Source organism: Enhydra lutris, unplaced genomic scaffold, assembly GCF_002288905.1.
Source record: "Enhydra lutris kenyoni isolate GAN:26980312 unplaced genomic scaffold, ASM228890v2 scaffoldscaffold2, whole genome shotgun sequence".
Lineage (NCBI taxonomy): Eukaryota > Metazoa > Chordata > Mammalia > Carnivora > Mustelidae > Enhydra > Enhydra lutris.
Genome location: NW_019154086.1, coordinates 11,626,476 through 11,639,142, shown reverse-complemented (window position 1 = coordinate 11,639,142; position 12,667 = coordinate 11,626,476). Strand labels below are relative to the sequence as shown.

Below are 12,667 nucleotides of genomic sequence, written 5' to 3'. Positions count from 1 at the left end.
CCCTTCCCTGGGTGGCTGTTGCATGGCTCCAGAGGGCACTGCTCACAACCTGGTCTTGTTGAGGGGTACCCTTGAAATTCTGCTGGGCACAGCTTACCTGGCTGTGCATTTGGCAGCCTGGTTCATAGCATTGCTTGTGGTCTCGTGGAGGGCATGCCCTTTTCCCCTACCACCTGCTCTGACCTCAGCGGGCTCTGTCTTGACTTAGTGGGCAAGTCTGTTTCTCAAGTGTTGGCCTCTGTGCTCCCACCTGAAGTCAGTCATCCTGAACTAGATTGATAGCAGGAATTGAAAGTGAATAGATTCTTGTTCATAATGAACCCAGCTAGTTGGGGAAATGGAGCGACTGAGAGAAGGCAGAGTATGAAGGGACCACCTAGAGGCGGTGTTTGGAGATGGGGAGTAGGAGGGGGTTGAAGAGGATAGAGTGGCATGGGGACTGGAGGATGAATTGCTATCCAGCATGGCAAGATGCCAAGTTCCTTATCCATTGAAGACTGGAAGGCCCTCATCTGGGATGCAGCTGGAGGGATGGTTTGGTTGTGGGGCTGGGGGCTAGGGGTCATCCAGGCTTCTTCTACCTCTGAGACTCTGTGAATCTTTGAAGAGGTGTTGGTGAAAACAACTTGGTACAACATTTTCTTTTCATGACATTTATCCTGGGTTTTCATCCCTGCTATGCCACTTCTTGGGCTGCTTTTGGGTCAGAGCCCACCTTCCTTGGTGGTGGTGAAGGAGCCTGGCCTGGGTCTTGGCACTCTGGCTTCCTTTCTGGGCTCTGTCAGGAGTCACATAAACTTCCAGTCCCAGCAGTCAAATGGCAGAATGAGTCCAGGTGGTTGTTGTGAATGTTACAGGTGTGAGGGTTGTCTCTCCAGTGTAAATAAAATCTCGGTATATTACACGCCTGCGGTTGTGTTTTTGGAATCTACTCATTTAAGAAAATATGGAATGGAAAATCATCAATTTGGTGATGTTTGCAAGTAAAGTTTGGTTTTGTTAATATTAAAATGTCCTTTTACATCAGAGTAAGAATAGTTCTTCTATGAGCAAGGCACATTCTTCATGCTATGAACAATGACTGCTTAGGCCCTTGCCCCCTCCTCACCATTGGGCTTAGTGATCGTTGTGTGGTAGCTCTGTGATCTCCTGGGGTCTGAAGCCTACATGTTGGTCTGAACTCCTGCTTTGTGTGGTCCAGCGTGGGTAGTATGGCAGCATTTGGGCCATATTTGGTCTGTAGGTGTGTTTTGCTTGGCCCGCACATAAACATCTAAATTTCCAGCTTCTCTCTCTTTTTCTTTTTGAGAGAGAGTGAGTGCAAGTTGTGGGGGCAGGCAGGAGAAGGGCAGAGGGACAGGGAAAGAGAGAATCTTAAGCAGGCTCCGTGCCCAGTGTGGAGCCTGATATGGAGCTCGATCTCATTGTCCTGAGACCTTGACCTGAGCTGAAACCAAGAGTTGGATGCTTAACTGACTGAGCCACCCAGGCGCCCCAGAACTTCCAGGTTCTCTTAAACAGTCAGACCCTGTAGCAGTTCCAGGCCCATGACAGCAGATGGCTGGAGCTGAGTAGCAGCCCTCCTTCAAACAGGACACACAGTCCCCAGCTGGTTCCAGTCCCTTTGTGATTCATGACTTGGCAGGTACGCTGTTGTATTTCAGTGTGTGACCTTTGATCTAGATGATCTGTAAAATCCTTTCCTGCCCTGTGGTGCCATGATCTAGTGGTCTTCAATGAAGAATCTTGAATGTGACCAGTAGTATGGTGTGCATCTTGGGAGTGGTGGGGAAGACCCGTCTAGCTGGGTGGAATATACGTCTTTGGCTCAGGCACCAGTAGGGTACCTTTAGTGTTCAAAATGAGCTTGACCATATGATATTCTCTGTGGCCCTGGAGGAATCACTTTTAATCTGTTACTTGAACAGGCAAGTATTTCACAGTAAAATCTCCATTCCCCTTGACTGCGGAGGGAATTACTTTCTGAGGCATCAGGATTTTCACTGGCAGTTGGTTTCAGAGAAACCGATTTGTGGGACTCTTTCTTCTCTCAGGGGTCAGAAGCCCTTTGGTCAGGTGACCTTGTGTCAGGTCTGTGGCATTTGTGATTGGTAATGTGCCTGAAATGCCCTAAGAGAAGAAAGAAGGCATACAAGACCAGAGAAGGGGATGGATCACAAGAGGAATGTGGGTTGGAAGGGAGAGAGAGCAAGAAAGGAGTCAGAGCCATGTGGCGGGAGTGCCTTTTTATAGGGCCCCCTGCCGGCTTTGGTACTAATAACTAAGATTGCTTATGAAAGGCCAGGCTCTTTCTGTATGCTCACTAACGCACAGAAAACCTGCATGAGGTTACACAGCCAGAGAGTGACAGGGCTGGGATTCATACCTAGCGGGCTGGCCCCTGCATCTGCTTTTGACCTCTACATGATCCTGCTTACCCCACAGTTGTTCCAGCATTTACTTCAGGTGTCCAAGTGCCTCAGTGTGTGGATGGTGTAGGCGGATGACAAAAGGGGGTCCTTAAAGTCTGCAGAATTACCAGATGGCCCGTCAACTTGTTTCCCAGTGCCTCTGTCTTGCATTTCTAGGCTACATGCTTCCTGGTATTAAATTGGTCTTCTACAGACCAAGGTGAAATCTAGTTTTTATATGTGCATGCTTACTTCACATTTTCTTCTATAAAAAGATTTGTGGTATTTGTTTTGGGCACTGCCGTTTCTACATAAATGTGTTGAATTGATTTTTAAAATTAAGTTGCATCCACAGTAGATAAAACCTCTCACTATAAAGGGACACTTTTATTTCTTCAAAAAATTTACTCTTGATCTTATGCAGTCTGAGACCACGCTTTCACACATTTTAATGCTGAATATTCTGTAATTTATTTCTCCTTCCGAAGAGAACATGTTTAAAACAATTCTATGTTTCAAACAAACTGCATTTCTTTTTTTTTTTTTTAAGATTTTATTTATTTATTTGACAGAGATCACAAGTAGACAGAGAGGCAGGCAGAGAGAGGTTTTGGGGAAGCAGGCTCCCTGCCAAGCAAAGAACCCGATGTGAGGCTCAATCCCAGGACCCTGAGATCATGACCCGAGCCGAAGGCAGAGGCTTAACCCACTGAGCCACCCAGGCGCCCCAAATGTAACGTTTCTAACTCACTTTTTGAAATATGAAAAATAGCTTGGGGGAAGGCACTCTGTTCCTTTAGCTGGATCTGGTTAGGAACTGGGTTAGATCCAAGGTTTATGGTTTAAGGTTAAACCTTAAACCAGGTTAAGGTTAAAACAGATGCCATACACCTGTGTATTAGGGGCAGGCTGGGATGTGTCTACCTTTCTTTTTATTCCTGGAGTTTTACTGTGTGAATGTCTGTGCAGGTGTTGCTCTAATGTGATACAAAGCCCCACTCTTGCTATGTGTGTATTAATTAAAGCATTAGGCTCAGAGGAATGTGAGTGAGGAGTGTCCGGCTATCTTCTTAGTGCAGAGCTAAACAGAAAGTCTTGTGTAAGCATTTGGGAAAGATTCTGAACACTGTAGTCCTCTTGCTAATTTCAGCTGATCTGTTTTGCAATTGCTGATGGAGGAAGTAAGTACAGTATCCTATAAATATGACAGGTTCCTTAGGTGGTTGCTATTTTAGAGACTCCTGGGGCTCCCTCCTAATAGAGTTAGTTGTTGGGACTAGTCATGGCTTCAGCTGTGTAAGAGCCAGCTCGTGGGTGAGAATGCGTGCTTCCTGAAGGCAGGTCTGACTCTTGGTCAAGTCTGGTCACTCCCTCTCCTCGTGTGCGGTGATAGACCCATAGGGGACTTTGGGATGATATCAGTGATGTGTTGACAATTAGGAGACGTGGTTTCTTTGACTTAGTTCTTTGGTTCTTATTTTGACTTTTGGTTTCTTTTAAGTATTAGCTGCCTTATTCAGAGCCTGGTCTTCAATTTTTTTTTTTTTTTTAAATTTTCCAGTATGCATACAAGTAGCATTGTGTAGCTTTAGCAATTGCCATTCTACCAGTCTGGTTTCAGTAATCTCCTCTAGGCTCAACTTTTTCTTCCCCTCCCTCTGTCCTCCCCTTCCTGTCCCTCCCCTTCCCTGCAGCGTATTAACACAAAATCCAAGCATCCTTCTTGTCACCTGTAAATGTTAGCACACATCTGTGACTAGAATACCTTTTGTTTTGCCACATAAAAATCATGTTAAAAGTTGTTTCAAGTGTTAGAAGCACACCCACAAAATTAGTAACTGTTCCTCAGCATCATCTAATACCCAGTTCAGGTCTGGATTTTCCCCTGCAGTGTCAAAGATGACTTTTATAATTCCCCCTCCTTTTCTTTCTGCAAGCTGTCGATTGGTGGAAGGAGCTGAATCATTTGCCCCAGGATCACTTTAAAGATTGTTGTCTTGTTCAGCTTGTGTTTCTGATAAGCTGGAAGCTAGATCTGGAAGACTTTCTACTATACTAGGTATGAAGGGAAGGTACTATTCGTTGAGTGAGGGAATTAGGGGGGACTTCCCCTCTGCAGTCAGGTAGAATAGGCGTGGGACATGGATGCAGGCAGCCAGGCCAGCTGATGATCAAGGCATTAACTGTGGAGTAGTCTAGTTGGAACTAAAAGGCTCAAACCCAGCTGCGAAATTCAGGAGTTGGTCTGCAGTGTGACGGGGAGAGGGAGACATAGCTTCTCTCTGGTTAGGAAGCCTTTTCAAATAGCTTTCCAATGATCAATAGTTCTCAAGCTATAGCTGGCAGAGGATGGAACAAAGGATTAAGAAAGGTCAGTCGAGAGAAAACAAGGAAACGAAATCGGTAGAGAAAGAGTAGAGGTGTGGCTCGTGAAGGATGCTGGACCACGGTCCAGGTGCAGGGCCGAGGTTCTGGGGGTTTCACCAGGGTCCCGCTTGAGACTCCTTCCAGTTACACAACCACACAGTGGTGAAGCGCAGCAGCCAGATTTTCTGAATTTCCTGACTTGTTGAACTTCCCAAGGCAGCTGCTTTGATGGGGACAGGCAATCCCATCAAGTGGAAACCCAGATGGCAGGAGAAATGCCATCCGCAGCAGGCAGTGAGTGCGTGCTTATGGGAAGACCTAAAGAGAGATGCCCAAGGTGAAAAGATGGATTCCAAGTGGTGCCCTGAGACATACTGTCTTCCTTTCTTAGCAACTGGTAAGATGGACTCAGGGCCACCAGAGATGAGAACTAGTGTGTGAAGGTGATATTAAGACATGGGATAAAGGGAGACAGACGGACACACAGACAGAGAGATGGAGGGACAGCAAGTGACTGACTTTTGTAGCTGTGTGGTGCTGAGCCAGTTACTCAACGCTGCTTTGCCTCAGTTTCCTCATCTGTCAAGTGGAGAGAATCTTCCTCCTCCTTCTCCTCCTCCTCCTCCTCCTCATTAGGTTAAGTGAGTTAAGCAAGATGCATGTATAAGGTTCTCGGAACTATGCCTGGCACCTAGTACGTGTTCATCCAAGTTCCTAGAATAATGTTGATATGTTAGAGCACTTCATAAATTTCTGTTAAATGGATGAATACATGTTAGCCATTATGCAAAGATCAGGCATGACTTTTTCTTGCTTGTGTTGGCTGCTGCGAAGCTTATAGACATCAGCAGTGTGAGTAAAGAGAGTTGTAGTTGTTACATCTTTTTCAGGAGGTATATACATACAGGAATATTTAATTGCCAGGTAAATAGCGGCCTTTACCTAGCACTGGAAGCACATCAGAAGCCAGGGGTGTGTGCAGGATGGGCATTTATGTATGGTTTCCACATCCTCAGAAGCCCACATGCTGCCACTTCGGCTGTTCTCCTCTAAGAGCCGCTGGCACTATTCCAGGTCCTGGGCAGTGTCCCTCAGCGTTTGTCATAGATACATGGGTTGTCTCTCATTTCCCCACGGTCTCTCAGCTCTCGGAAGGCAGAAGCCCCAGGGGTCTGTGTGAAGTACGTGGTTAGTAAATACAGGATGACAAGGTCAGGTATATATTCAGCAAGACAGGACACTTCACCCTAATTTTATTAGAACATGTGTTGGGGAGCTGCAGGGAGGTGGATAAGGGAGTTTTCCCATCCCCTGTTGGATCTGACTGTGTGACTGTGCACACCTAGGCGCTGCCTAGATGTCCAGGAGATCCCAAAGGACTGTGAGATGTGGCCTCCACCGGCCAAGGTCCACTGTCAAGCTGAGGAGATGGGCTAGGGCAGACTGAAAGTTGAAGGAAGTGGGAGGCACTTTGTGCTGTGTGCCCAGTGATGGCCCAGGGAGCACGCTTCCCGGATCTAGATGGGAATGTGGCCCAGAACGGAGCAAGTGGAGGTCTTGAGACGACGTGTGTGGGCAGCAGCTACATACTTTGTGGGGTACACGAACTTCTTCCTTTGCTTGTTTGCCAAGGTGGGGTATGTCTCACTGAGACCTACTAGGGGCTCCAGCTGCCATTCCCATCTTTGTGTGGGAGAGCCTAGAATTGGAATCAGAACCTGGACTTCATTCTGCTTCTGCTGTGTTAGCTGCATGGTAATCTGTCTGGAGGACCTCCTTGAGTTGGAAGACCTTTCTGGCACTTCTTTGCCCATCTCTGTTCCCCTAGCTGTAAAACGAGGATAATAGCAGTACCCTCTCCACAGGGTGATTGTTGAGTATGAAATGAAGTGACAGGTAACACCATTATTAGATGCATGAACTTGGAGGGAACTCAGGAATCAGCTTTCTCATGAGCCCATCTCTGTCCTCAGTGGCCCTGTGGACTCATCCCACTCTGCCTCTTCAGAGCATCACAGGCAGATCGCCTAGATTTCCAGTGATTCCTGGAGATTACCAGCTTTAAAAAAGTCCAGTTCACATCAAAGGCAGTTGAAAGCTTTTCCCCACTCCCTAGCTTCTGAGTCTTGGAAACCAGTGGTGTGCAAGGGTTAGCATCAGCATCCTCTGGTCATTTTTCATCCTTGCTTCCTCCAACTCTGGCCCCACTAGAGTCAAGCAGGGTCCATGGGATGGAGACATTAGACAAGAGGCAGAGCCTTTTGCTGAGCTAGTGCGTTTGGCTCCCTCCTGGCTCTCATGTCTAGCCTTTTTGTAAGGGCACATTAGTGGCTCTTTAGAGATGTCCCTCTTCTGTGCTTGTCCACTTAGGGACCTCTCTGGGACCTCTCTCTGATGCTCTGTGCAGCTGGCCTCTGTAACCCCCACCTCGGCTCCAGCCTCAAGTCTTCTGCGCCGGCCCGCCTTCCATCGTCTTAGGCAGTGTCCTTTCTGAAGGAGCCTGGCGATCTTCTGAGCTATGCTTCTGGTCCCCAGGGACATTTACATATCCTTGTCCTCCAGAGTTGTCCTTGCCACCCACTCTTCCCACTCTGTCATCCTGGTCATTGCTGCCAGGCTTCTCCAGTGTCTGCCGGCGAAGGGCAAGCTCCTGGGAACAACCATGCTCTGATCCAGAAAGAGCCCAGGGCAGATATGGGCACCTACATACCTCTACGACAGTTACTAGGGTGTCATTTCCCGCTCTTGCAAGAATAGGCATACCTCGGAGAGAACGTGGGTTCCGTTCCAAGGCTACCACAACAAAGGGACTGTTGCAGTCAAGTGAGCCAAATGAATTTTTTGGTTTCCCAGTGCATATCAAAGTGATGTTTACATGATACTCTGGTTTATTGAGTGTGCAACAGCATTATGTCTAAAAAAACAATCTATGTACCTTAATTAAAAACACCTTATTGCTGAAAAATGCTAACCATCATCTGGGTTTCCAGTGAGTTGTAATTACTGACTGCAGATCACCATAACAAATAGAATAATAATGAAGAAGTTCAAAATATTTCCAGAATAACCAATATTGGACACACAGGCACAACATGAGCAAATGCCATTGGAAAAATGGCACCAGTAGACTTGCTAGACGCAGGGCTGCCACGAACCTTCAATTTGTAAAAAGCACCATATGGTCAAATCACAATAAAGCAAAGCACGATCTAACGAGGTATGCCTGTACCCCGTCTCTACCAGGGCTTCTCTCCTGCCCTCTTGTGGGGAGGGAAGGAAGGTGCGGAGAGTGCTCCTCTCCATTGACTTCCTTCCGAGGACCCCCACTCAGGCCTCTCTAGCCTGCCCTGAAGTGGGCTGTCACAGACTGGCTTGGCCACTGTGGAGCAAACCCTGTGAAGACGGACCTTAGAAAGTGGGGGTGTTTATCATGTCTTGTTAGTGTGGTGCCCGCTGCACAGAAAACATCCAGTGAATGTTGGCTCTTAACATTGTTTAGCCTCTGTTGTTTAGCTTCAGTTGTCTCATCTGAAAATTGGGGTTTATGGTAATCCCTACTCCGCTTCGTGCCGTGAGTGCGTAGGAAAGTGTGATGAGTTGGTTTTACTTTTATATTGCAGCCTCAACAGAATGGGATCTCTCCACGCATGTTTAAGGCCTTTGTAAGCAAGAGCCACCCGGAGTTCTCCTCTAACAGACAGCAGGATGCCCAGGAGTTTTTCTTGCACCTGGTGAATCTAGTAGAGGTGAGTAAGTACATCTTCAGAAATGCTCAAAAGGTTGTAAGAAGGGTGCCCAGCGCCTGGGGGCAGTCCTCTCTAGTGGTCCCCTCTGGTGGGGACCTCAGCCCCTTTCCTGAATCTGTCACAGTCCTAGCTGGTGCTGCATCAGCGTGAGGCTTTGTCTTCTCAGCCCACGTGGGGTGATCGCTGTGCATGTTCTCCTTTCTAGCACTTCTGGATCTCCCCGTCCTCCTTTTAATTTGTGCTTAAAGGAATGTTTGTCCATTATTTAATTCAAAAGTTTTTTTTTGGTCTCCATGACAAAGCTGCTTAAGAGTCCAGTGTGGTATTTGGTGTCCTTGTGCCCCCACTCAGAGATGGTCACACTTTGGTCCCAGCAGAGCTGAGTCACATTCCGTGCTGTGGTTCTTAAAAGCTACCAAGAATTTGTGATTAAAGGCTTTCTTCTCCCTTTTAAAAAGCAACTTCTTTTTTTTTTTCTGATTACAAAAATATTCTCTGTGGAAGATTAAAAAGGCACAAAGGAGAAAATCAAAATAGCCAGTGGTAACAGCCCCTACAATTAAGCAGTGCTAACATTTCGGTTTCTGACCTACCAGACACTTTCTCGGTGCATTTATTGATTCTCTCCATGCTGTTTTATAAGCATCGGTTTCCACTTACTCTGTTGTGAATGTTTTGCCACATCATGACATATTTGAATGTAGCATGGTTTCTTTTTTGTGTATAATTTACACCAATGCATTTCCATGATCGTATCATATGTGCCTTAATTTTTGCAGGGCAAAAAACCCCCCCAAAAAACTGTTAGTGGCTGCATCATGTTCATTCACATGGTCAGCTATAGTTTATTTAACCAGTCCCCTGTTTTTGGATATATGCCCGTGCCTTGTTATTAAAGTACTCTGGTGAACGGCCATGCCAGAGGAAACACTTAGTAATGCCAGATCCTTACTCCAGATTTATATATTCGCTTCTGTGCCAATTTTTATTCATGAGTTAATATTCATACGTTTACTGACCTGATCTAATCAAACCTGCAGAGGAATCGCATTGGCTCAGAAAACCCAAGCGATGTTTTTCGGTTTTTGGTGGAAGAACGTATTCAGTGCTGTCAGACACGAAAAGTCCGCTACACGGAGAGGGTGGATTACCTGATGCAGTTACCTGTGGCCATGGAGGCAGCAACGAACAAGGGTAACGGTCCCAAACTGGGAACTTGGTGATGTGCTTCCTCATACGTGCAAACAAACCCTTGAATCGGAGATAACGCGGTTTACTCACTGCTCAGTGGAGTCAGGAGGAGACCCAGCCCAGATGGTGTCTGGTTCGCACCTCTCTTTTCCTCTTTTCCCCAGTCCCCATGTGCCTTTCTTGTGAGAAGAGTCAGACACATCACGGGTTTTTGTTGGAGGGATTATGGGCAGAACCTGTTTTAGAGCCTATAAATTTGATCAGCTGGTTGGCTTGGAGTCAGCTTACTTTGGAGGAACATTATTTGTACTTATAGATGTGGAAAATTCTTTAATGCTAGCACTCATGAGTTGTGACATAAATTCTGGGGGAAATGATCAGAACGGCATTTTTCGAGGTGAGACGTTCTAGCAGCGACCTCCTGAAATAATCGGACTTTGGCATCTGAGTATTGAAGATGCCCCTAGTGGGAGATGCAGCCGGCAGGGCTCCTGTAGGAGCGAGGCCCATTAGAAGGGTCTTTGGACTTCGGGAACAGGAAGGAGGTGGAGGAACTGCTGGGATCTGAGGGGAAGTCCTTCAATCAGTCTGTCTGGTTCTTTCCTGGCAAAATAGGTGAATGGTATTTCTTAGAATTAACATTAAAAAGCAGAAAAAAGGTAAAATGTATGCTATATTGCTTATGTCTGTGAACTGGTCATTTCTGTAAAGGTCAGTAACTCACTGGGTGGCCTTCCTTTCTCTTTTTTTGGAGTGGGGTCAGTTTGTTGTGCTAATAGACAAGCGATGATTATGATGATTTTAAGGTGAAATGATTTCCATTTTCTACATGCTCTTGCAGCTTTTGGCCAGTTTCTAAATTCTTATCCATTATATAAGGTAGAAATGAGGGTAGGGGACTGTGGTTTGTTTCCTTTCTAGAATTAGGCTTAATTGCTTTCTCTTGCCAGCCTCGGGGATGTTCCACTCAGTTCTGTGATCCTCTCTAACCCATTGTTTATAATTTATGAAGAGTAACTATTCTTTTTCAGAAAGATTTATAACGTAGTCCCTGGAAATTGATTGTTGGGATGCCTAATACTGGCATCCTAGATAAAAGTACATCATAAACTGGTTGTGGACTGGACAATGAATTTTAAACCCATATTCAGGTGTGCTTAAGAAAACACATAGGTGCATAAGGGTGCCCCAAAACTGATAAATCAGGAGTGATTTTTTTTTTTTGTAAACAAAATGAATTCCCAGAAAGACCCCATCAAAACTATATAAAATTTTGACTTGTAGGCAGTTTCCAAGAGCAGATCTGCTGACTCCTGGGAAGTTGATGGTGTGCTGTCTTCTTTTTCCCTTGGTATTTAATCGTTTGAGCAGGAATCCTATAGAAAGTCCTTTTAGGTTGGTAGCTCTGCTATCTGAACTTGTTTGTAACCTCAACCTGAAGTTGTCTGAGAAGTATTGGTTAGAATCATGGCCCAGCCCAGACACCTTTAGGAAGATTGGCCAAAGTGGGTGTTTTGTACTTCAGGAAGATAGATTGAGTCATTCATTTGCTCTTTTACTCAGATGAACTGATTGCCTATGAGTTAACGAGAAGGGAAGCAGAAGCAAACAGAAGACCCCTTCCCGAGTTGGTTCGCGCCAAGATACCATTTAGTGCCTGCCTTCAGGCCTTTTCTGAACCGGAAAACGTAGATGATTTCTGGAGCAGCGCCCTACAAGCAAAATCTGCGGGTGTGAAGTAAGTACACATGTGTGTACGCTTTTGTGTTTGTGCTTGTGTGGCAGTAGTGGGGTAAGGAGGGGCGCTTAAGAGGTTGGGACTGGGTCAGGGAGAGGTGGCGGGTGTTCTATGAGTCTGCCCACGCTTTCTCAGGTGTGGTGAGATGGGGTTATGATTTGTGCAACCCTAATTTTCATAGAGCTCACTCGTGTGAGGCCTGTCCAAGAAACCAGGCTTATAATTTATGTTGTGTGCTAGCAAGGGAATGTCTTCTCTTTTCTTTCTTTCTTTCTTTTTTTAAGGAAGGTTGTGGTTTATCCTTTATTAGGAATTTGCTTTTTTTTTTTTTTTTTTGCCAAGGACCTCCTAACCACCCCTCCCCCACCACATGGCAAGAATCTATTAATGAAGAGATTACAGAAATACTTATGGTAGTCTTCAATATTTAAACTCCCCTATGATAGATTTTAATTCCATAATTAAAGACTTGGCTTAGCATTTGGTGACTGGGCCTTTTGGGACATCTCGAAGTAGACATATATCTCCTGATTGTTCTGATGAGTTGCTTGGGACATAGAAAATGCTGTTTCCCCATCTTGTGCCTCATTGTCAGGCACATAAAACATTTTTTCCTGCACTTGATTAACTGATTTTATACAGTCAAGTCCTAGCCAATGCACATCATACAATTAGAAAAAGAGTACTCACAGAGGCATAAAATGAAGGTAGATCTGAAAGTTTGGCTCTGGGAATCTTACTTCTTTTGGGTATTCTTTGGCTGTCTGTCCTTCTAGCTAAAATTGAGCTCTACTTTGATGCACAGGGTCGTGAAGGCAGAAGAGCTACTGCTGGATGTTTTTATCACCTCAAGTCGCAGTCAGACTTAAATCAGTTATTCCCTGCAATAGCCATCGCTTGGGATTCTTCTTTGTTTCAGATGATTGACCTCCTATGTTAAAAATGGGAAAACAGAAAGAATTTATTTTAAAAGTTAAAAAAGGCCATGTTTTCTTAAAATAATTTTTATAAAAATGTTCATATCCAAATGAGATTAATAATAGTCCATTCAGTTATTAATTATCCATTGTGGAGTAAGTTTTCATCCTAGGGTTGCTCAGTTAAGGGATGTGTGTGTGTGTGTGTGTGTGTGTGTCCTCACAGAGAAGTGTTAGTGAGTTGGTATGTTCAATGCATGAGACTCACTTCACTGAAACCTGGAGCCATCATTGGGC

The 12,667-nt window shown here is 45.4% G+C and overlaps 1 protein-coding gene across 1 annotated transcript in view; it reads left to right on the top strand.

Annotated features, from left to right (window-relative positions):
• Positions 1-12,667, top strand: part of LOC111148271 (ubiquitin specific peptidase 13) — a 107,651-nt gene that overhangs the window by 59,996 nt on the left and 34,988 nt on the right. Inside the window, exons 11-13 of the mRNA XM_022504743.1 lie at positions 8,399-8,524; positions 9,565-9,718; positions 11,279-11,453. Coding sequence (XP_022360451.1) covers positions 8,399-8,524; positions 9,565-9,718; positions 11,279-11,453 — 455 coding nt within the window. The remainder of the gene's footprint in view (positions 1-8,398; positions 8,525-9,564; positions 9,719-11,278; positions 11,454-12,667) is intronic.